This window comes from Oryzias latipes, chromosome 16 (genome assembly GCF_002234675.1).
Source record: "Oryzias latipes chromosome 16, ASM223467v1".
NCBI lineage: Eukaryota > Metazoa > Chordata > Actinopteri > Beloniformes > Adrianichthyidae > Oryzias > Oryzias latipes.
The window spans coordinates 2249985-2276035 of NC_019874.2; the positions used below are offsets into that span (position 1 = coordinate 2249985).

At 41.3% G+C, this 26051-nt stretch overlaps 1 protein-coding gene across 5 annotated transcripts in view; it reads right to left on the bottom strand.

Moving 5' to 3' along the window:
* The window catches only part of mbp (myelin basic protein), a 118322-nt gene that overhangs the window by 55586 nt on the left and 36685 nt on the right, over positions 1–26051 (bottom strand). For all 5 annotated transcript variants that reach the window (XM_023964330.1, XM_023964329.1, XM_023964328.1 and 2 more), the window contains exons 2-3: positions 19792–19850; positions 1858–1930 (exon numbers count right to left, since the gene is read on the bottom strand). In XM_023964330.1, coding sequence (XP_023820098.1) covers positions 1858–1930; positions 19792–19850 — 132 coding nt within the window. The remainder of the gene's footprint in view (positions 1–1857; positions 1931–19791; positions 19851–26051) is intronic.

The following is a 26051-nucleotide window of genomic DNA, read 5'->3' on the forward strand; positions in this document are numbered from 1 at the left end:
ATTCCTCAGGCATCTTCTCACTCTCTAAAATCCTATTGAACAACCTCGTTAGAAATTCCACTGCTGTCTCTCCTAAGCACTTCCATACCTCCACAGGTAGGTCATCAGGACCAACGGCCTTTCCGCTCTTCATCCTTTTCAGAGCCTTCCTAACCTCATCCTTTCCAATCTCTGCTACTTCCTGCTCCACAACAACCACATCTTCCTCCCTTCTTTCCCTGTCATTTTCCACGTTCATCAGCTCCTCAAAATACTCCTTCCATCTTTTCTGTACACTCTCCTGAGTTGTTAGCACCTTTCCATCTCTGTCCTTAATCACCCTTATCTGTTGCACGTCCTTCCCATCTCTGTCTCTCTGTCTGGCTAGCCTGTACAAGTCCTTTTCTCCTTCCTTTGTGTCTAACCTGTCATATAGCTCATCGTAAGCTTTCTGTTTGGCCTTTGCCACCTCTCTCTTCACTCTACGCTGCGCTTCCTTGTACTCCTGTCTACCTTCCTCAGTCCTTTCTACATCCCACTTCCTTTTAGCCAACCTCTTCCTCTGGACGCATTCCTGTACTTCCTCATTCCACCACCAAGTCTCTTTACCGTCTTTCCTCTTTCCAGATGACACACCTAGCACCTTCCTACCTGTTTCCCTGATAATCTCTGCTGTAGTTTCCCAGTCATCTGGAAGCTCATCCTGACCACCCAGGACCTGCCTCAACTTCTGCCTAAATTCCTCACAAGTTTCTTCATTCTGTAGCTTCCACCACTTGGTCTTCTTTTCTGTTTTCCCTCTCTTCTTCTTCCTGACCTCCAGAGTCATCTTACACACCACCATGCGGTGCTGTCTGGCTACACTCTCTCCTACCACCACTTTGCAGTCATTAACCTCTCTCAAATGACCTCGTCTACATAGGATGTAGTCCACCTGAGTACTCCTACCTCCACTTCTGTATGTCACTCTATGTTCCTCTCTCTTCTGGAAGTAAGTGTTGACTACAGCCATTTCCATCCTCTTCGCAAAGTCCACCACCATCTGTCCCTCCAGATTCCTTTCCTTCACACCAAACCTGCCCATCACCTCATCACCTCTATTGCCCTCACCAACATGTCCATTAAAGTCTGCTCCAATAACAACTCTCTCTCCTCTGGGGATACTCTGTATGACCTCATCCAACTCACTCCAGAATCTCTCCTTCACTTCTAACTCACAGCCAACCTGTGGCGCATACCCACTGACTACATTCACCATCACCCCTTCAATTTCTAACTTTAGGCTCATCATCCTGTCTGAGACTCTTTTCACCTCTAGAACACTGTTTACAAACTCCCCCTTCAGAATCACTCCTACCCCGTTTCTCTTCCTATCAGCACCATGATAGAACAGTTTGTATCCTCCTCCAATACTACGTGCCTTGCTGCCCTTCCACCTTGTCTCCTGCACACACAGTACATCTACCTTCCTTCTCTCCATCATGTCTGCCAGCTCTCTGCCTTTCCCTGTCATTGTGCCAACGTTAAGAGTCCCTATTCTCAAACCTATGTTCCTGCCTTTTCCCTTCTCTCTCTGGCCACGGGCCCTTCTGCCTCCCCTCTTTCTTCGACCAACAGTAGTCAAATTTCCACCGACACCCTGTAGGTTAACAGCATCGGTGGCGGTCGTTGTTAACCCGGGCCTCGACCGATCCGGTATGTCTAAAGTGTTGTGGATGATTCGCATGGTTATTTTGGCAATTTTTACGCCGGATGCCCTTCCTGACGCAACCCTCTCTATTTATCCGGGCTTGGGACCGGCACAGAGGCAACTGGCTTGCAACCCCTGCGGCTAGATGAGGCTGGTGTGCATAGGAAGTGTAATTCAGACATATTTACCAAACACTTCATCTTGGGGTTCGGTCTCTGCTGCCCATCTTTGTTTTGCTGCTCTGGGTTCAGGTGACGAAGCCTTTAATAAGAACACATAAACAGATAGAAGAGGTGAGACGCCAGGGTGCCATGGCAACAGAGCAAAGACAGAGTCCAGCAGGGGGAGGGAGGAAGAGAGCAGGGCTGTGTGCGAACGCAAATGGGAGCTTTTATGTCTAATTAGCACAGAATTATGTTGACACAATCTTTGTCTTCACACATCAACTAAACTAACCGTCTTCATCGACTGGAAACAGGAGATGTGAAAAAGTGAGCTGTGAATGGAAGCGTGGACGTTTTCCTGTTATAGTGGAACAATCTATGAACTCATATGATCTGAATAAACATCCAACACTGTGACAAACACTGATACACAAATAGAGGCTCAACATTAAAGCTGTTATGTTGATATTTCAGATTTTATGGGGAAAAAGTCAGCCAAGTTTCCAGAATACAAATAATTCTGCAATTGTTGTGATTTTTTTTTTTTTACCAAAGCCTTAAGTATTTAAGCTTAATCTATATGCAGACAGTTTGTCTGCTGTCAACATCAAGGAAGGAGTAGAGCTGCAACTAACATTGATCTGGGTTGTGGATTGAATCCATCCATTGCTTGGATTAGTCGATTAGCCATGACTTTGGCATCGATTTCTTTCAGCCATGGCTTTCTGCTGCTAAACCAACCCCAGCTCACATCCAGGAAACAAACTTCAGGTTGCAGTCCTGGCCTAAGCCTTGGTCACATGCATGCATACGGGGGGGCTGACCCGTACGGATGCTGTGGGTTTTTGGGCTGTCTGGGCCCGTACAGTTGTAGACACGAGCGGCCGCATCGTAGGCGGCGCAGTATGAAGGTAAAAATGTGTCTAAATGGACGAGCTGCTAGATTTGATGTGAGAACTTGTCAAATAAAAACGTAAGAACTAGCTCACCAAAAATCTGCATCTGTGTGTAAAAATGTTCTGCAGTAAAGTTTGACAAATAAAATCACAACTGACAAATTACCATTAGCATGAGTTCATTTAGAGTTACTCACATCTGTGATTACAGCTGCTACAAATCCTTTTGACACATTTTCTTGTGAGACATTTGTGTAAGAAACGGATCTGTGTCCGATAATGGAACAACGGGGGGGGGGGGGGGGGGTTTGAGGGGTTCAACCAATCAGAGTGCAGGATTCAGAAGATTTGGTAAAGTTTGAAAGGTATTCACAGATTCAGACTTCCTGCTTCAATAACTCTTCTGACAAACGTTCAAATGTGACAACAAGTATCTCAACCATTTTGTATTAACACAGAGAGTGAACTACAAATGCATTTCAAAAGACAAAAGATCGTTTTTCTGCCTTTTAATGATTGTTCTCTTCCAGCTTTAAATGCAGACACGGCAGGGAGGCGGCTGCCAAGGGACCGTCAACAAAGTGCAAACTCTGTGAAAACACCATTCTGTAAAAATCAATAATCTCTAAAAAACACAAATGTCTATATTTAAATGAGCTGGGAATGAAGACTACTCAGCATAGTCATGCTACAATCAATATTTTGTGAGAAAATCCATTTTTATTTTATTGTATATATTTAATGTTAATAGAGATATGAATCATAATAACGGGGTTCAATACGTCTGAAGATACTGAAGCTACTGTCACTAAACCTATACTGACTAATCCTGACCCTGTTGTCCTACTACAACAAAGATTATGTCAGAACATTACTTTGTCAGCTTCAGTATCTTTACAGCTATTGAGCATTTTTGACCAAATGTGATCCACATTTGAACAATTCTTAAAAATAAACCAAATGAATTTCTGACATAATCTTTGTGAGATTATTAGATCTCGCTGCAACAACCCAATTTCCCAACATCAAGGCCAGAGGATGACTGATGAAAAATAGCCTTTTGATTAATTCTATCTTTGTTTTTTCATGTATTTAATGAAACTGCACTGTCCCCACTAAATAATCAAACCTACTGCATCTCATTAGCATGCAGTACATGAGAAAACAAAGCTTGACAAGTGTGAAACACTAACAAAGGACAACTACTTACTGTCCCCGTATTGCCAGAGTGTCCTGCCTGTTCTATTAATAACGCATGCTTCAGAGCATGCCGGCGTGTTTAATGGCTGTCTTGTACTCTTAGCCATGGTGGATGTCGCCCTCTGATCCCCACTCAGAGATGGACTAGATGGGTTCAGTGTTCCTGAGCGCTCCTTATGCTCCAGCAGAGAGAGGTGAAGAGAGGTGCAGCCATTTCAACACTTTTCGAGGTCTGGGGCTGATTCGAGACTTTCAACAGGAATTCGAGTTGAGCTTTGTATCCGTGTTTCTGTGATAGCTCTGCACTTAAGAGTTTTCATCCAGGTCTCTTATCCCAGATGAAGGAAGAATGGACAATCCATCCTACCGTTTTTTTACCAAGACAGTTAAAAAATACTTATGTGAATATATTATATATGTAATATATTTTACAGGTGTGTAAATGCATATTGAAATGACCGTTATCCATCTCCTGTGAGAGGATACGGAGATATCATTCAGAACATGAATGATCCTAATGTTAAAATGTCTATTTTTATGTGTGTGATATAAAAATATTATGATTTTAAAGTTTTTTCTTTTCTTTAGAGGATAATAAATTAAAGAAGACCCTTTTTTCCAGATCAGGATTCAGTAGGTGAATGAAACGCATCGTTTTATAGCTTTGTTAAAGTCCAGATTGACAGATATTGACCAGAATCCCAGCTTGGCTTTCTTTGATTTGTCCCTGAGCGTAGAAGTGTGTTTCTGTGATTCTGATGGGTCCAAACAGACCTCAGAGGAGCAGCAGACACAGGAACGGGCCTGCTGAGCCGCTCCTTTCATAGTTTGCTCGCTGAGTCTCAAGCTCCCTCAGCTGGAGGCTCCAGGCCTCAAGCTCAACATTTTCAGGGATGGAGCTTCATCCCATTCCAGCAGCAAAAGACACATTTCAGTTCGGTTTGCAGTACTTCATGAGCCAAACCTAGATGTTTTTGGTGGAACTTTGCTTGTTAATTTTTTTCTTTTTTACAGCGCAGTATGTTCTGCGCCCTGAATGGCTGTAAGCTAATGTAAATCAATCTCCTTTGCACTGTCACTCCAGTTCAGAATGCGTTCAGTTAGAGGTTTACATAAATGATCGACCACTAGCAGATCATTGGTTTCATTCTACGATACTGGATTCTTTTTTCTATGAACTTTGAGAGTTTAATCTAAAGACAAAAGTGTAGAACTGATCATCTATGTCTGAGAAAAGTGTATAAAGTGTAGAGTGAGGGGTCTCACAGCCTTAAAACATGTGTAATAAATGTAAAAAATAAAACGGACTATTTTATGGATTTCATCTATAGCGGGTTAATTTCAGAAGTTAACTCCCATGAGAAATGAGGGAACACTCTAATGGTGCATTTGTGGCTCTTTCAAATGGCTTGTTGGTCTCTGCACAGCAATAAGTCTCCACTTTTATGGGTTACATTCACACCATCATGGCTTTAAATGCTGATGGGGTATGTGGTGTTTATATCACTAAACCGTAGCCTTAAATACATTCATCTCTCATCAACCCCGGCGCACAGTTCCTGGATGCCACACACCTGACTTTCATTTGGAATCAATCACAGCACACCTAAACACTGTACTGAGCCTCACTCGGTGTGAAGTATTGCTTGTGCCACTCTGGCTGCATTACTGAGCGTCGTATCTGGACCTGATCTTCTGTTTCCTGACCCTGTTTTGTCTGTCACTCTGTTTACCTGTTGTGACTCTCGTCTGGATTCTAACTACTCTTGTCTCTTCTCTGATGCTCTCAAGCTTGTTGTTGACTCCTGCCTGCCTGATCACGATTAAGCTTTGTGGACCTTTAGCTGTGCTAATAAACCTGCTGCATCTGGAACCAGCCGTCTGCCTGTTTTGTGACAAAGAGACTTATTTTACTCCTTTTTGATAACAAATAGAGATGGGGGTGTCTTTATCAAGACCCTCTGACTCAAAACGTAAATGCTGCGACAAAGAACCTGCATGAAAAGCCGATCAGTGATTTTGAACTACATAGCTAGAGTTGTACAAAAGTAAAATGTTGCCTTTAACATTAGGGTTTTTAACAAAGGTCAGGTGAGTTTTTATAGTGCCTAATGCTATAATGTATGCTGTTGTCAAACAGCTTTTTCAAACATTTTTGCAAACTGAAATTTCTACACCTGAAAAAACTACAGACTTCTAACTGACACAAGGGCAGAGCTTTCAGCTGTTTCATCCTTCATGCACTGCCTGGCCCGTCGTTTTAGACTCTATTTTTAAATATTTAAGTCTTTAAAGGCTCTTGACTTGTCCTTCATGTCCCCTCCTCCTCCTGGCCGCTCAGCTCAGCTGATCAGATGCTCCTTGGAAGCACTGCCTCTCTACATCCAGTAGATCTCTTCACTTTACATTTTATAACCACACTCCTAACACCCTAAGGTTTGATGATTCTTTATCTTCATATGATTTTTTTGTGTTATCATGTCTTTCATGTATTTTTGTCTGTTTAGTGTTCAACAGTTTGGTTTCTACTATTTTTAAAGAAGCACAGTTGTGTTTTTGATCTTTTTGACACGTTCCTGTTACATTTTTCTGCTGGACGACATATAGAACATATAGAAAGAAAAATTAATCTTAACCGTTGTGCTATCTTAGATGACCCCCCCCCTTACATTGACGTGTTCTTCCTACCATGACAAAGGTGGATAAAGGTGGAAAGATTTCATGTAATCCATGGACACCAGTGAAGATCACAAATCATTGAAGAAAAAAGGTTCAGCGCACTGTCTAGTGGGTCTAGATGACCCAACTCCCAATGTTTAAGTGCCTAGGATAGAACAAGGGTTACAGCTGCAATTCTGAGTATTCCTTTATTCAGTGTTATGAATCAGGAGCAGATGAAAAAAAAATGCTGTCTGAAAAATATCTCATTTGTTTTGTAAAGAAAAGTACGGTGGGCGGGGCCACAACCTCCCTGCTCTGCTCCTTTCTGATCATCCTCATGCAGACAAACAGATCCATGAACGTCTTTGTTTTCCTGGTCTGAGCTGGAATCGGGATCAGAACTGTACGACTGGATAGCTACAGTATTGCTCACCATTATAGCTCATGCACTCTGTATAGCTAATGTTAGGCTGGGGGTGTGAGGGGCTGTAAGGTAGTGGGAGGGTGCAGAAGCAGAGAGCTCTCAGCAACAGGGAGTGGAAAGGGGGCGGGGTTACTCCATGCCAGTGTTCCCACCTACAACTCAGAGGCACAACCGAATTCCAGCAGCTCTGCAGAAACGATGTCTTAGAAATTACAGTTTTTAAGAATTTGGCTAAAACATTATAATGATAATTAAAAGAGCACTGAACACTTCTTAAATAGCTCAAAAAATGATAGGAGCAGGACTTTAAAGTGTTGTCTAAATAAAGAGGTCTTTTTTCCTAGGCAGCTTGTATAAATACCCATGCAAGAAAAGAAACCTCATGTAGTTCTCCTATTTGTGGCATGTCAAGAAAAACACAAATAAATATGCTGTGTGGAAAAACACCTCTATCAGGTTTAATGTTAGCGTTTGTGCACGACGCTCACAGAGACGTCCTTTTCCTGGTAAAAATGTGGCTGGTTGGGTGTCAGAGTTTGTGTTTGAGACAATGCTAAAGTGCTACAAAAATCGAGTTGTGTTAGATGAGACAGCCCCTTCTACAAAACCTGTTCAATTTAACACAACTTTCACCAAACCACCAGTTGTTTCACTCAGTTGGCCGCATGTAGGACTGTCACATGGGAAAACGGGTTTGATTCCCAGGGGATTCGATGAGCTTCATCCAGTGTGGGTCCTCGGGGAAGACCCTTCACGCTACTGCTTAACTATGTCGCCATAAGGGGACCTCAGGTCTGGGTCTCCCGTGCCGGCCCCCGGCCCGGATAAAATACAGAGTTGTGTCAGGATGGGAACTGACCGGTGTAAAACTCTCTGCCAAATCACCTGTGCGGATCAGTGAAAGCTGCTTCGCAGTGGCTGAAAGGTGAACAAAACCAGAAGTTTCCCTTCAACATTTGCAGAGATTTAACAACTTTTATCGGTGTTATTTTCTTAAATTTCTCTCAAATGGCTAACAACAAATTTGCCTGACGATGGGGCGTCCACAAAGTACAATAATTTCTGATAATGGACCCCTCGAAGGGCATCATCCTGCTTAGCCACAGTATAACTTTCTGTCTTGCTGTCGTGATCAACAGTGGAATAACGCCTGTCCACCTGTCCCAAGGTTCTGTTGCTGTGGTTACCAACTGGCATTAAGGCCAGCGCAATAATATCAAACTTTCAGGCTATGTGAATAATACTTCTTTCTTAGGTGCACATTATCACTTTTAAAAACCAATCAGAATCAAATAATAAGCCTGACCCTGGTATAAAATGTTATAGTCTGTTAGTTGTGTTTGTGCCCCAACTGTCAGGAGTTTAATGTTTGACTTTTTGCTGGAAGGATAAAAATAAAACTCAAACTAGTAATCATTGCGTCCAGCAGTCCTGGGTTTCCTGATGGGATGTTGTCCGATTGTTCAGCATCTGCAGAAACCAACGGGTTCAGTAGCAAACCAACAAACAAATAGACTCACTATGTCTACACTTGTGTAGTACATTCTGATGTTCACTGCCCGTGTTTGATGTAAGTGAAACAGCAGTTGTCCTCGCTTCATTCAAACATAAGGTATCTCTCCATCTGTGGTGGTGTGTGTGCAGACAACACAGCGTGAACACTTGTATGGAAGTGAGTCGCATTTTAAGCAAGGGCACAAATGGCTGATAAATCACAGAAAAACGAAACAACATAACAAGCAAGACGTGAAAAATATCTACTTCCTGCTGTTATTTTTTTGACAAAACAGTTTGTTGGCTTTGAAAACACATCAGGAACTAAAGCTAGCATTGTTAAAGCATCTGTGAGCTGAAAGCAGAGAGCATGGACTACATCCAAAAATGGAGCAAATAAAACTAGAAACTGAGCAAATGTTTTTTATATATCCTGCTATTCTACGCCCCGACATCTAGGGATGTCTTATGTAGTACTTGTGTCAAACTTAACCAGCAAAAGCTACACAAAGTTACTAGGTTCTATGTAGGAAGAGAAGAAAAACAACAATGTGTTTAACTAACAGAGGGCAGGTTTATTCCATTACCTCTCACAACATATAATACAACATAAACAATAATTTCTTCCTAAAACTAAATTTCTTTTACAAAATAAATCAGCTTCATAAAAAAATAGTATAAAATAAATTGTCCTTTGTCTCGTTTGTGCACTCAATTTGTTCTCTACCCGGGTATGATAAGTGAGTGTGTATGGGAATGTTCCTTATCACTTGTCCTGTCAGATTGGGTTCAATCCTGTTGATGGGAATCAGTAACAGCTGGCCACACTGTACTTCAATCTTCAACAGGATACTCTCGTTCTACGCCTGGCTCGCCATCGACTTCCAACGAAGAATTGTAGTCCGAGCTACAATTGAGGGTCATCAAAACAATTCTGCACATAGTACAGAATAAACTCAGTATCTTTTCCCTGTAATTTGGAAATTGTTTTTATGGTGTTCTTTGTTTTTAGTAGTTCACCAAAACCAATTTACAAACAAAAAAATCAGTAATTCTTTTAACAAGTATTTACTATTAGTAAAAGGATTTTCCCTTTCCACAAATCTGAAAAAATAACTGTATGAATTAAGTTTTAACAAATAAAATTATTATAACCATGGTATAATACAATTCTTTTAAACAATGAATACTTCAACCACCATTTCAATTAACTTATCAAAAATACATATTCACGCATATGTATATCAGAAAGAAATCAGATAAAGTAAACATTTATAACACAGAACAAAAATTAACATTTTCTATATACTCCGAATTGTTTTGTTCCCCTTTTTAACAGAATTTAATTTAAAACATAACCGTCAACTCCATATACAACTCTTTCCTACTTACCGGAATTTCCAAGAATTCTTAAACGCGACACGTTCACAACGTAGCCGCTCTGAAAATGTTCTTTCGGCACACAACGTAACCGATCTTAAAAAACAAAAAGTAGCTTCTTTTAATTCTTCAACTTATTTTTCTTCCTCTTTCTATAACACTGCCGATCTTTCTCTGCTGGTCACGCAGCTCCTTGTCTGCCTCGTGCTTACAAGAAAAAAAAACACGCAGACACAAGATGGCACCCTCCACAGAGCCCTGCATGGTATGCCTGGAGGGCCAAACCATCTCTACCGCAAATTAAAAATTAACCCTTTTATTGTCTGTAGGGAAATTAACCCTTTAAAAACCTGTAAGAAAAATAAATCCTTTTTATAAGTGGGCTACACATATTTTACTGTTTCTGTAAAATCTCATCATAATCCCTATGTGGTCAGAATAGATTTGTAAGTATAGACATAGTGTAAATGTATGCATCCCTGTCCAGATGGGACACACTGACATAACACTAAAAGTGTTGCCGGCGGTAATGAATGTCTTTATCAAAAGAGAGTTGTATTTTGTTCTTCCATCTATTGACAAGAATCATCTTCATCTCGGGTGCATCTTCATTTCAAGGTAAAGTCTTGATGTTCACATCAGTGGACGGGTGGTCTGTTTGTTTTCATATAATATAAAGTCTTATATCTGTCTAATAAATTAGTCTAAAAACCCGTCATCAGTATCAATACATGTTATGCATTGCCTTTCATTGTTAGCGTGATATTCTTGTAAACATCTGCGTTTCGACTCCTGCTTGCTGTGAGCAATCACGTCCCTCAGTATACTCTACCAACTACTTGAATCATCAAAGCAAGCAGACATTTTCGATTTGTAAAACTGCTATTTTGAGTAATGACCAGCACCTGGAGTGCCACAGTTAAACATAAATACAGCATTTTATTCAACTCTTGCTGCTGCTGCTAGTAAAAAACCTGCCTTTTTACAAGATAGTCTGACGAAAAATCTTTTATATGCTAATATAATTGAACTTTATCAATTTCTTTTTAGTGTGTACATTTATTTTTGGTTCCAATATTCTTAGTGATGCAGTGCAGAGAGACTGCTCTGCAAAGTGGTGGTCAGGACTCTTCCTTTCCAGCACGACGGTCTCAGTTTGGGGTCTTTTCTGTGGGAACTCTGGCTTCCTCATGCACTCTAAAAGCATATGTGACGCTTAAGTGGAAGCTTTAAATTGCCGTTCTGGAGTGAATCGGAGTATGAGTGGTCATCTATATAGAGTGTAACCCTCTTTTGTTATGGCAGCAACCCTCGTTAGGAGTAGAAAATGGATAGACGGCACACACCGTGCAGGTAAAGGTCTCTTTGTGCATATTTTTCTTTTAAATAACTCAGGTTATGAAAAAAAGATCAATGTTAATTAATAATTCCTGATTAAATTGCAATTTTTAATGATGATTTGATGTATGAGAATAAAATGCTGTCTAAACCAGCCTGGCTTTATGGGAAAAGCCAAGAGTTTCAACTGTTTTTACCTTACTTGGAGAATTGCTCGTGTATTCAGTCACAAAGGGGGTTTCAGTGTAAATGGAACATTTAAGGGGTGCTGAGAAAGAACCTTAATCAGATTTGATTCCAGACGATGATGGTCTTCTTTCGCTCCACTCAAAACCCGACTTACTTGTGGATAATTTATACAAACTCAAGTTTTCAGGAGCTTCAGTTAAAGAGACGTGTGCTGGAAGTCTCCTATAGAATTCAATAAGGACCCACTCTGATGAAAACGGTGTCATTGTTGTTTTTAACATGTTCTTGTGGCATTTTCTCATAATGGAGGAACGGAGGACATATAAAGATAATTAAGCTTAATATTGCATTTAAGAACATTTCTTTATTCAAATTGTTGTAAATCAGGAGCAGATATTAAAAAAATGCTATTTGAAAAAGAGATTATTTGTTATGTACAAAACGTGCTGGGTGGGCAACAGCACAGCAATGGAGAGGGGAAGGGGGGCGTGGTTGCTCTGTGCCAACAACTCAGAGGTGAATTTCTAAAGTCTCCTGCAGCTTCCCGATGAGTGCGTGTTGGTGCAACCAGCAAACGTTTAGCTTGATGAAATCTCCTATAGCTGTTGATGGGGCTCCAGCTGTCATCCAACAGCAAAATCAGCGCGAGACTAGCAGGAGACTATCTTCTAAATGTGCTTTATTACTGTCATGATTATTATCAAGGGCCTGCTCGCTCATACGTTTTTAAATCTGTGCGGTCAGGGCTTTTTCTTCGTTGCAATTAGCCGAAAGACGGGTTAGCATTAGGTTAACATGTGCTAAAAATATTAGCCTAATGCTAAAAATAAAGGTACTTAAAACTCTGTGCGGGCAATGCCGCAACGAGCAACTTGGATGTAAATATGTGGGAATTACATCAGCCTTTATTTTGTTCTGGACACAACTGGAAACACAAATTTCTACGATGGTTTCACAGATCGTAGCAGCATTTCTGCCTTCGTGCTTCGCTATACGAAGGCGGCTGCCGGTCTGAAGACAAAGCTAGTCCGGGGGGAAGTTTCGACGAACCGCTGTGCGTCCGAAGGAGGACCACAGAAGGCAGAAATGCTGCTACGTTGTCCAGAGAAGCTGTGTAAAATCATCAGAAGTTCACAAACGTCACAAAGCCCTTTTCTCTGCCGCTAACACAAAGCTACACTGCTGCTAACATGAGTCTGTTAGCAGCCGGACACACGGAGATAGCACTAACGACATCGCCCCCCTCCCCTCTGGAAATGCTAAGTGGAATTGAATTATGCGACAATGTTCACAGGGTGGATGTTAAAATGAAAATGCAATCCCCTCTTTGCATTTTCATTTTAATTATGACACAGAATAAGCGGTTTTAAGTATAAAATGAAAAAGCATTTTTAAGAATTGATTTATCATTTTAATTTTGAGTCATTTGATGCAGTTACATTTTGAAAATGAAAAAGCATTTCTGTGACTCAATTTAAATTGTCAAATTAGACATTTCTAAATGAATTTTGCTACACATTTACCAGAGAACCTTTAAAAAATGAAATATCAAATACCATTTACTTTATCATTTTAAATAAGTGACAGAATAAGCGTTGTTAAAGACTAAAATGAAAAAGCATTTTGAAGTATTGATTTTTCATTTTAATTTTGAGTCATTTGATGCAGTTACATTTTGAAAATTAAAAGCATTTCTGTTCATCCATTATAATTGTCAAATTAGACATTTCTAAATGAATTTTGCTACACATTTACCAGAGAACCTTTTGAAAATGAATTGTCAAATACTATTTACTTTATCATTTTAATTAAGTGACAGAATAAGCGTTGTTGAAGAAGAAAAAGCATTTTGAAGTATTGATTTTTCATTTTAATTTTGAGTCAACAAATGCAGCTTCATTTTGAAAATGAAAAAGCATTTCTGGTTCTGACTTTTATTTTTAATTATGCTACAGAATCGCTTCCATACTCTCTGAATCTCCCCCAAACCCCCCTGGAATTTTTTGTCCAGTCCCTTTTTTAAAGTGGAATCGCAGAGGCTGACTATATAAGAAAATAAAGGCTGCAGTCGTTTACATGTTTTTCTGGTTTTTAAGCATTGCATGACCTGTGTGAGTCGCTGTTGTTGAAAGTTGTCTCCTGGTATAGAATCCTAAAGTCCACACAAATCAAACCCGGATCTTTTAGACTGACTTTTGTCTTAACTAATCAAATCCTCTATGCTAACATTTAAACACGAAGAATGATGTTTACTGATATTGCAGGGATGGTAGATGGAAAAGAACACAGGAACTCCAATTAAAACAACAAATAAAGTAACTAAATGAAAAGATTTGAGAAACTGTAGAGAAACATGGACAGTTTTTCTCTCTACAGTAAGGATGAGCAATTTAAACAAACGCAAAGTCAGCAAAAACCACTAAACCACTTTCAAATCGTTTCCCAGCCTAACCCTTATGACACAATGGCAGCTATTTAGGCTTATCGAAGCTCTTGTGTAGAATATTTCACTGGCTTATTACAGCTGGTAGCAAGAAATCACAAAAGCTGTAGTTTTTGATTTGACACCTCAGAGGCTCAGGAAAAGGAAGATAATTAGCAGTAATGGGCTCAGGCTGAGCCTCAAGGCGGTGTCCTGTAGGCTGGAACCATGCATGTCAAAAATCTGATCATCTTTTGATCCTTTTTCAAAGTGTTCTGCGTGGTCTTTTAATTATTATGATGCTGTTTTCAGCCAAAACCAAAAAAACGGTCATTCTCCTAGGACATAGTTTCTGTAGAGCAGCAGGAGTTTGTTAGAAAATCACCTCTGAGGTTCACTGTGGGCGGGGTGTTGATGAGGAGCAACCCCGTCCCCCCTTCCTCTCCCAGTTGCTGAGAGCTCGGAGCGTGTGACCCCCCAGCATATTTTCTATGTCACTAATAAACAGCATTTTTTTCTGGTCTACTCCAACAATTTGAATCAAGGAACACTCAGAAATGCATTTTCTAATCAAAACATTTTTTTTACATGTCCTCCATCAACAGAAAAAAGCCACAAGAACATGTTAAAACACCAAAAAGACTGGGATGATCCTAAACAAAGTGATACCGTTTCAATAATTCAAGCATTTTTATACAAAGCCCAATAAAAATGGATTTTCCTCTTCAAATTGTCCATTTCGAGGGGAAAAAAGCCTTTCAGAGTCACAGCAGAGAGTTTATCTTGACTAAGCCACGAGGGGCAGCCTGAGCGATCACGGCTCCAACAAACACCGTCTAAACACAACCCGTATCCCTTCCGTCACGCTTTGTTCCTGCGCGGCTGTCACCATGACAACTGGCTCTTAAGTCAGTAAACAAGTAAACAAATGACAATCGCGAACCACAATATTCATATGCTATTGTGCTAGAGTTCTCCTACCAGATGCACACTCGACAAATCAATCCACTTCTGCTTGTCTGCCAGTGTTTGGCAGGAACAGGAATCCAGCTGCAGCACATCAGCCCCAGAGAGGCTTCTTTCCTGCTACACCTCCTTCTTTTAGAGGCCACAAGACCCTCTTTCTCTGTAGCATTCAATTTCAATTTTATTTCAAACAGATATGAAAATATACCCAAGAGTGTAAAATCGACAGATAAAGCAAGACTGCGTGCTTGAAAAGGAGTGGGTTGAAGAGAAATCTTGTTTGTGCAGTTGAGATTCCCACATTTGGGGAATTCACAGTGTGGTCAGAGCAATGACAGAGCCTCACCTTTGCAAACCACCTGCGTGATCAAGTCTACATAAGGATGAGGATAAATTAGAGCTTCTGCTACGATGAGACAAACTCATTGGAGCCACTGTGATGTAGAAAAAGCAGGATAGAGAGGACCTCAACAAGGCTCAGGCATAATTACATGATGTCATGAAATTACATTACATGTCATTTAAGCGTGATCCCTCTCTGACAAGCCAAATGGGGGCATCTGACCTGTAATTTCTGCACCTATAGAGCAGAAAGATTAAGGAAAAAAGCATTTGTTCTATTTAATTACAGTGCTATCAGTGCAGAGATTCTCTGTTAAGTGCTCTCCTCCAAGTGTACCAGCTGAGTTTAAAAAAGGCTTCTTTTTCAAGTTAGTGACGTCTTAGCTACTGCACTTAAAAATATTTGAAAAGGTAAAATTTGGATTTTTTTTAATTCTTAGATTTTTTTTGTCTTTCTTCCAGCTTTACACCACAGATCCTCAGCTGCCTTTCAGCGCAGTAATTGCCTTGGTTTCACAGCAGCAGTAACACTCCCATCAGTGAGTCTTGTGCCTTCCGGTCTGAATTCAGCAGAAAGTGCCTCTTCATCCATCATATATGGCCGTCCACCAGCCTGGCTGAGGCCTTATGGTCACTTTGTTGCAGCTGATTGTAAAATGAGCACCTGCAGAGAGTTTAGTGTCACGTTCGTCTGTTTACTGCGTCCAGTTCAAATAGAATTGAAGAGCAGCAGCAGTGGGGATTATGCTTTCAAGGGTTTTTAATCAGGCACCACATGAGGACCATGGAGATTTATGTTTCAGTTATTGCTATGGCAACCAATTTTTGCTTATTGGTGAGATCCAGACTGGGAGCGATCAGACGGAGCACAATATGCCATAAACTGTCATTTCTGACATTTATTACGGACAAATCCGTTTGTGGTTAACAGACTAATCTGAGAGGAAATATGTTTTTATAATCTTACAGTCAGATTAACGTTTACAAAAACAAAAAATGGAGTCTCAACCCTTCATTTCTCATGTTGCTCTCAAGATGCCAGACATCAACATGTTAAGGTGTGTGGAATAAGAAATTTGGTGTCAACATTTTTAGTCTTCAGACTTTATCCGCTTCTTAAAGTCCCACTGCGATCATCTTTTGAGTTAAGGTAGTGTTTTGATTATGATGATGCCGTTTTTAGTCTCAATCAGAAAACGTGTTGTTTTCTAGGACATAGTTTCTGCAGAGCAGCAGGAGTTCAATAGAAATTTGCCACCAAGTTGTGTGCGGCAGGACTGTTGACGTGGAGCGAGCCAACTCCCCTTCCCATCACTCATAACTAATAAGAGCTCTCTGTTTTCCCTCTCAGCCTTTCACACCCCCAACCTAACATTAGCGGTGCAAAAACAATGGCAGCAATATCAGATCTATTCAGCCGTGAAGTTGGGAGCCAGACAGCAGCTCAGACCAGTAAAACAAAGACGTTCATGGATCTATTTGTCTGCAGGAGGCTGGAGGAGAACAGGGAGCTTGAGGCCCCGCCCAGTGTATTTTCTACATAACAACCCTTGCTTTGTCTGCTCATTATTCACAGCACTTTGAATAAAGAAATTCTCACAAATGAGTGGATTTTTCTAAGAATATGTCCTCCATCGCCAGAAAAATTCCAGAAGAACCGAAGACACAACTTTCAATGGAGTGGGTCCATTAGTCCAAAGGGACCATCTCCAGATAAAAAGCTTTTATTCTCCTAAAGACTAATTGATTTAAACTCAAAAAGTGATCAAGTCACGTGAAGTCAGTGATGCATCAACTCAAAGCAGACAGTTAGAATCACTAAATATAAAGCCGTCTGAACAACGACAAAAGGATTTGACTAGAAAAAGCCTCAATGTTCTAACAACACGTTCCTGATGATACATTCGTTTGAGTAGAAATGTAGAGTAAACATGCAGTTTCATTGCGTAAAAACACAATGTTTTTTTCAAAATGTAAAAAGAATAAAATCTTTAATATTAACTTTTATGTTGAAAATGCACTTTTTTTAAACAATGAATGAGATCAATATTTGTTTGGGTCCTGCAACAGATCTTTGGAGAAAAATAAACTCTTTTCAGGGATTCAACTAAAAGGACGTCTGGCCTCCAATAGTGATAATAAATGTACAGCAAGAATAGTAACAGAGAAGTCTTTCTGAGGCAGAGTTTCCTCAGAGGAAAGATGTGTGAAGGTTCCCAAGTCCCTGAAATAGTTTGTAAAAGAATTGTGGGATACTTTAGAAACTAGTTCTTCAATGTCAAACTTCAAATACTTTGCAAACGGTATCACCAATCTGCAGGAGAAGACTGAAAGGGAAGAGAAACTGAAACATCTCAAGGACAAGGGTAAAGACCTTTCTCTGGGTCTTCTGTCCTTCAGACAGGACTGCAACACTAATTGGCAAGACTGTGATACTGACATCACTGGATAGGAATACTTACGGGAAGCATGAGCTGTTTTTAAATGCTGACTAAAACTCTAATGAAAAAAAGAGAACCACAATTGATGCACATGGTTGAGTGTGAAACTGATCTTGTGGAATAAGCTGTAATGGTTTAATCCTTTAACACCAGAAGTGTCGCCAGGAACACCTGAATGACAGACGCTCTCACTGCAATTCTTCCACCGTTCACACGATCGACGTGAACCAGCCCATCCTGAAGCAGAGAAAAGGGCTTTTACCTTCTTTTTCAACACTTTACTTACTTTAGAATCCGCTGGAATCTTGGATTTTGTGTGAAAGGTTGAATAAATACGATAGTCAACACTAAAGCTAAAGTTAAATTAAGTTAAGTTAAAACGCTTGCTTCATTTTTTTTACTGTTGACAATCATGACGCTCAGGACAAAAACAGAAGGTCCAGAATGCAGTTCAAAGGTCAGCATCTCTAATGACACATGTGTCAAACTCAAGGCCTGCGGGCCAAATGTGGCTAGAGTATACAAGTTTTTAATTTATTAAAATAGAAAATAAAAATTGGTGTGTATTTATTCATATCTGGGGGGAATTGGACTTGAACATTTGATTGGGCAACGATACATTAGGACTTAAACACTGTCCATATAACCTAACCTGACAGAATCAAATGTAAAAGGATTTATACTACAGTAACAAGAAAACATGTTTTCTATGCAACTGTAATTGTCACTTCAAAAGGTTCTAATAAATAAATAATGAGTTATTTAACATTAAGGAGTAGTTACATGTATTTGTCATTACATTTAGTTACATGTATAAGTTGTATCTGACCCTTTGAGGATGATCACACTATGCTGATGTGGCCTTCGGTGAAAATAAGTTTGACACCTCGTCTAATGATATGGGGGTGCATGTGTACTTGCATGTTCTGGAAGGAACTATCGATGACAAAAGGTACATAAAGTTTCTAGAGATCGAAATGCTTCCCAGATGACATCCTTTTCAGGGGAAGCTGATTGTTTTTCACCATGACGACACAGAACCACAGTCTGCAGACTTTAGAAAAGTTTGGGTCTAAATATTTTCCGGCAACAGAGAACATCTTGGACAACAATAAAGGAAGACACCTTCATAGCAAAGGGCAAACCCTCCAACAGTTAGAAGCTTCTGTCAGACAAGATCGCAGTAAAAATTAAGACCTAAACTCTACAAAAACACAGCTGAGTCGGCTTAAAAATCTTGAAAAGCAAAGATGTTGCATCGCTTCAAACATTTTTGCACCAACTGTTGGGAAACCTGAAGCAAACTTTTACAAAAAGTACCATATTTTCTAAACTGCAGGCACACAGGATTATAAGACGCACCGTCAATGAATGATCCATTTTTCAACTTATGACACATATAAGATGCACCAAACTACAAGACACATAAAGCGAGACAGAAGAGTCAGAGATAAGTCCATCAGTCAGACTTTATCGTTCACATTAACTCTAGAACTTGTTTGTAACTCGTTAGCCGCGTTAACGTCTTCAAATTACCTGTAACTCCTAACCATGATCGCAACATACAAAAGAAAAAACAAACAAAAATGACACAGCTAAAAACAAACGTTACTGTGACTAGGCCAACTCCCAACCTTGTTGGTAACACAAACGAAAACAGTCTACACGCTACACGTTAGTGTATTTACAATAACTGTGTGCTTCTCAGAATCACGTCAACATCAGTAAACACAACCTACACGGATTATAAGGCCTTTTCCACATAAGAAATGAAAGGCTTCTGAGTGCGTCTTACAGTGTGGAAAACACGGTAATAAAAAAGGAAAAAAGATTGAATTTTTAGCAGCAAGAGTCAAAGCTGTGCTCCAGATTTGCTGCCACCTAATGCTTTTGTTAAAGGACCATAAGGTGGTTTCTGAGGCAGCGTAATTCACACTTCACTGATTTAAGAGTTAGGATCCAAAAGGCAAGGAAAAGAAGAAGACAACCTAAATGGGAGTTATTTTAACTTTGTGAAGTGAACTATGAAAAGAAAAGCTCAATAGAAATCAATGGCAAAGCAGCACAAAGTGCTGATTACAAGCAGCTCATGCATCGATAAGGGACAGAAGAAAATACATGTCAAAAACATACATCCTCCATGTCTGAATGCACACACAATGACCTGAAACTCCAGGACTTCATCATCTTCACCCTCATACATACCTTGCTGTTTGTGGGCGACTCCCTCTTTCCTAGTTGCTGTCCCATGCTGTTGACAGAGCCTGTAAGGAAAGACATTATGAGTCCATGCTGCAGGAGCGCCATAGACAGCCAATGACAAAGAGATCACATTTTCTTTATCTGAGAGGAAGAGGCAGCGGTTGGAGAAACTGCAAACACAGAGCAGAGCAAGCTGTGCAACTTCACACTCATTATCCAAAGAGAGATACCAAGTTCTGGATTTCTTAAAGGAGACCGGAGGCATTCATTTGATTATTTAGCCAAAAGGCTTCCTATTATCTGCTCTAAAGATCGAAATCAAGCTGGCTGGGCTTCAGAAAAGGACTTTGCTTCATTCCTCTTCAGATGTGTTGCATTTCAACCAGAAAGAAGATCGCTATTACTGAAAAAATAAAACAAAAATCAGTGCCAAGCAGGCCACGTGGCAGCAAATCACCAGTACACATAACAACAAAAATGTTTAAGCTAAACTCTGCAGTCTATGCATGGGTAACCCACATACACTGAAGCGGAGAGGTTTTTCACCAACAGTGAGTCTTATTCTAAAATGCAGCATTTCCATGCATATATTATGAAACAGCCGTAAACAGCAGGACTCTGCTGGTATTTAATCTCAACTTTGAGTCTGGAAAATCAATGAAAACAAAGAAACATAACTAAGGAAAAAGGTGGCTGGCATTAAAACTGTTTATCCATTACATGAAGCTCAGAAATTGATCACCTAATGCTTTTGTTCTAGCTAAAAGTAAGTGTTATGCAACAGCCAAGCTGCAGGCTCATTTCTGGTGTGAAAGAGGAGAAAGTGCTGATGATGTCCTGCACAGGAAGAGATATTATCTCTGATGAGAACACGCAATCAAGCACAGACGCTTCCTAATCAATCTACAGTGGCTGTGCTAAAGATCCTTTGGCGCGCAATACAAAAGACTTCTCAATCAGCTGTCAACTTGTTATTATCTTGAGTCCGTTCTTATTCTTCTCTCCAATTATGGTAAAAGTCAACATTTTCTTTGTGGGTAAGCAGAATTAAAAAAATGAAAGAATGCAAAAAATGTCACCTGGTCATTTGAGTGACTGCATCAATTAGAGTGTGGTAACAAAGTCATTGTTTTTGAGATAAATGTCTTAAACCACTTGTTCCTTTTTTCACATTTTGTGCAATCTTTTTATTCAAGTATAAAGAGAGTGGATCTAATTGTGAAATACGGAAACTAAGAAGTTCAAACTTAAGACCCAGTGATAGATTTCCAGGCATCTGGACAGTTTGGATCCAGACGCCTGGATTTCAGCTGATTTGAAAGCAGCAGAGAAGGGTTACTACTTCACTTGTACTCTATCATTGTTGACAACTATGATTGCCCCAACCTGCTCTCCTGTGACTGCTTACCTATTACACAACTTCCAAAACGTTGGAGGAGGGCTGTGTCAGTCCTGTAGTCTGAACCAGCTGAAGAGAATGACAATTATTCTCTGACATTGTTATGAAAATAACGTTTCATAAATGGTCTGAACATGTTTTTAATGTCATCTAACTGTAAACTCAAATGAAAACAGGCTGAGGGGGGGGCAGATTTACAGAAAATGATTGACAGACTTTTTTTTTTAATTCTGCCTCCAGGTGATTCATTTTTAGATGACATCATAACAAAAAAGCCTGAAAACATGAGAATATTTTACATTCTTGCCATTAAATCGTTGACAGTAAACATACAGGCATTTTTGGAGGCTGTCTGACACGGCCCCATGGAGTGGGGGTGGACATGTATACACTGCTAATAAAGCTTCATAATCAGTGGATTCAAGTCCGTTATTATATTTAATAAATAATGTCTTTATGAATGTCCTGTGAATGAACTTTGTTGTATTCATCCAGCTCATTAGCTCATTATCATCATACAATCTTAGCATCAGTGTCTAAGAACAAAATCAACACTTTCTGTTAAACTCTGTCCAGCAGGTTTATTCTCCAGTTCTCTCTGGATCCAGTAAGAAATCGTCACGTTCTGCTGCTTCATCAGCCAAACGCTACACAGATGGGAATTAACATGACTGACAGGGGGAGGAACAGTGGCGGTTCTACACCGAATTCCTCCCCGGGCGAGACCCGACCCAGCTTGACAAGAAACTTCCCCACCAAACTAAAACAAACTCATGGCAACTTGAAATATTGAACAAATGAAATAAATCCCTTTATGCATTTAACCAATCAGAAGGACCCGTTTACGTTTTTGATCAATCAGATGAGCCCTTTTATGTTTGACGTTTGCCTCCTACGTCGACAAGGGTCAGTTGGAGTATAATTTTTAAACTGTTGCATTGAAGTGGAAATGATGTTTTTGTTTTTTTTTGCTATTTGTTTATATACCGCAATTTATATCGTTATCGCAATATTAATTACCAATATCGCATATCGCGAGTTTTCCTCATATCGTGCAGCCCTATCATCAACTAAATAATTTTTACCTTGCTGACCTCATCGCTTTGTGTTCCCTATTTTTATTTGGCCATTTCACACAAAAGTTAACAAAAAACACAGCATTTTACATACCTGTAATAAATGTAGGTTATATAATGTCACGGTGTGCCTGATTTCAAAAAGATTTTATAAAGCAGGCTTGACACCCCCCCCCCCCCCCCCCTTCTGTCTACTTAATTTGTAGACAGAAGGGGTCGACAGTGATTGGTCCGAGTCACTCTGTGTTATTGTATCTATGGCAACAGCCACAGTAGTTGTCTTTGCCTCATTTCGCGAGAGCTGGAGGTAACGTACTTGTGGGTGATGTCCCACCTGGATTCGTCTATTGTTTTCACAGTCTATGACTTGAACCGACCCCCCCCTCTTTTTCTTTACACACCGTTCCGGTGCCTTCTCAGCTGACAGGAACGCGACGTGTGGAGCTGCACGCGTCCCTGTTGGCTGAGCGCGGCACCTGCGCCAATATGATGGTGACAGATTTCTTTTTTTTTTTTTCTTTCTTTTTGTTTTTTACTTGTCCTGTCCAACAGCTGGGCAGACAGATGAGAGCTGAATGCCTCTTGTGTTGGACATATTTTACTTTAACAAGAGGGGTTATTAATCTTCTGACAAACCAAAGGTATGTCTGAATAAACCCCTTTTGTAATTGAGGTCAAACTTTATTCATTTTAATTGTTTTTGAAAATCTTTTGTGTTGGACCGGACGGAAGAAAACCGAAGAAAACCGAAGAAAAGGAAAGGAGGGAAGAAGAGAGAGGGATGTTAGAGAGAAGAGGATAGGAGGGTGATCATAGGAGGGGGGAGGGTGGTAAAACCATGAAGCAGCATAAAGCAACAAGCTACTGGATGTTTATCATAACAGTGAGGTTCAGATGTAATACAAATCTCAAAGGGGCAGGGCCTGTCCTCACACACACTCAAATGTTATAGACACACCTGTTAGCGGAAAAAATGTCAACATGTCAACATGTACACAATACAGATATTGTTCACACACGCATACTTATGCCTTCAAGCCAAGTAGTGTGAGATATTTCATTCAATCACGCAAACTATTTGTGCAAAGGTGACCTAACACTTGTGCTCAGTTGAGTGTTTATGTTCTTCTAAAATGGATGATGGAATGTAAAAAGGAGGGGGAGTTACCAGCCATCCCAACACCAAGACCCCCGCCGCAGCAGCCGCGGCAGCCAGAAGCCCCCAACGCCACGCGGCAGCAGGCAGAGAACAACCGCCCCCCTGGTGACCACGCCCGCCACCCAGGCCAGGGCCAGCAGGACCGCCACGAGTAGGGAGGCATGGGGGGAAAGAGAGTGCTGCCCTAGCCCAACCAGGAGAGCAGCCCCCCGCAGCGCCAGGAGGGCCCAACGCCCGGCCCCACCCGAGAGGGGTGCCCACAGCGCCAGACGAGCACCCCATCACCACCCAGGGGTTCTGGGCATCCCCCAGCCCCAACCCCAGGTACTAGCCAGGACCCCCCAAGGGAGACCCGCTCCGCACTCCAGGCAGCCATCCACCAGACCCACGGTTGGTCCAGAAAGGTGCAAGACAGGGGCCAGTCGCCCCCGCCCAGGAGGGGGGCACCCCAGGGAGAAGGGGGCCCACAAAGGTTGTTGTAGACATGGCCCGACCAGGCTCGGCCACAGTTGGAAGTTTGACGAGGCCCAGCACCCGGCGGCAAGGACCAGAACCCACCCCACAGGGACACAGACACCCCGGCTTTTGGCATTGCCAGAGAGCTCAGGGATCCCTCTCCCCGTGTGGAGAGAGCACCGCCGGGCCCAGGAAACCGGCACCCGGGGGACACGGCTGCCGTCGCAAAGGTCCCTGCACGCCCCACCAGGGATGGGGTAGGGGACAGATGGTCCAAGGTCCAGATTTCTGTACACCAAGCAGTTGGGTGGCGCCTCCCTTGAATTGGCGCCTTGGGCAACCGCCCATACTGTCTGTAGATAATACCACTACTGGGGAGGGAGAGGTTGCGTTCACGTATCTCGTGTACTTGTGTATCTCACGTGTGCACAGTAGAGCTTTTCTGGAGTCCTCTTTGGCTGTGACTTTTTTGAAATGATCTTTTTCACGCCTATAAAGTATTTTTCCCCGAAATGATAGAGGTTTTGTTATTTTTATTATAATGTTTTGTCTTCAGATCAGAGTCCTTCACAATCTGCTGAAAGTTCTCAGTTTTAAATTGCTTTCCAGCCTTCAGGAAGGAGTCAAAGTCCTGGGTTGACTTCTGAGGTTGGAGACCAATGACCATGGAGGAATCGTTGTCTGCTATGTTTTATTTGGACAGAGCTTTGCTTGTTTTTGTGGCTCGACACTTACAGCATTTTGAAGCAGAAACTTCTGACCCTCTAAATCAGGGGTCGGGAACCTTTTTTGCCGAGAGAGCCATAAACGCCACATATTTTTAAATGTAATTTCGAAAGAGCCATACAGTAATGTAGTGTCCCTTTACCACACTGAGGCACGGAGACTTAACCTCTTTTAAGGTTCTTTATTCTGGTTACTGCAGGCTGTAACAAACGCCGTACAATTAATTCAGCAACTCCTAAGTCTCTCCCGCTGAGACGAGAGCGCTTCTCCCAACTTTATATTCCCCTGCTCGCGCTCCAGCCCTCCCATTTCCCTCATTCGGCCCATAGCTGAACCCCATTGGTCCAAATTATCTTACAACAGGCTGAGCGACAGAACTGAGAGCCAATCAAATCTCTGCTTGATCGATGCGTTCAATGAACTCCAGAACTTATAAGGCGGCCCAACAGCCAAGTTAAACTCAGTCCGCAACAATATGGTTAAAACTAAATATACAAGTGAATGTGTGCATTTGATGTAATTTCAACATTTTTAAAGTACAATAAGTCTGTGGATTCTTTTTAATAATATCGTTATGCTGTTGCTAATAAATGATGAGTATTTCTCGTGGTGGTTTTGCTGATGGTCTAGTCTGGTTGATACGTGGTGAGTTTCTGCTTCATGCAGGCGTTGAGACTTTAAACGTGATCATAGGATGGTCTGAATGTACTTTAGATGTAACGGACTGATCACATGCAGACGGGGAGTCAAACACACACTCACACGCCGCAGTGAGTGACGGATAGCGGGTTTTACGTTTTTACAATCCCTGCGCGATTCACCTGCTGCCTGTCCCCACAACACCTCAGCCCCACCCTCTGCTTTCTCCCTCACACATCCCGTCCCCGCAACTGCGCGCTCTTTCTCAGAGACGGGAGCGCGCAGTTTTAGGCACGGCAATTCACAGGTTTCCGGCTGGTACAAACTCTGTGAAATAATAGATAATAGTAACTGATAGCGCTGGCGCAGATTTTTTTCTCCAAGCACCGCTACTACTGCGCACCTCTGGCATCGCATCGCGCCCGAGAAGGACTGGTCTAATGAAAAAAAAAGTATAATTAAAGATTTGTCTGCGAGCCACATGAGACCATCAAAAGAGCCATATATGGCTCGCGAGCCATAGGTTCCCGACCCCTGGTCTAAATCTATCTAATAACTCAGCGCTCACCTTGACGTCTGATAATGCTAGTGTCAGGAGAACCAACTCCACATCCACTGCTCTTATCCCCAAAGTTTCTGAAGCTTTTCTGGCTGCAAAAACATCAGCCTCATAGGTTTCAGCTCTTCACTTCTAAGTTTCTCATTTGTGGGACTTCCTGCAGAGAAGCCAGTAAGTTTTCTGCTTCTTGTCTGGCTGCAGAAGCATCAAGTTCTTGATATAAAGAATTCATTCCTTACAGTTCTTTTT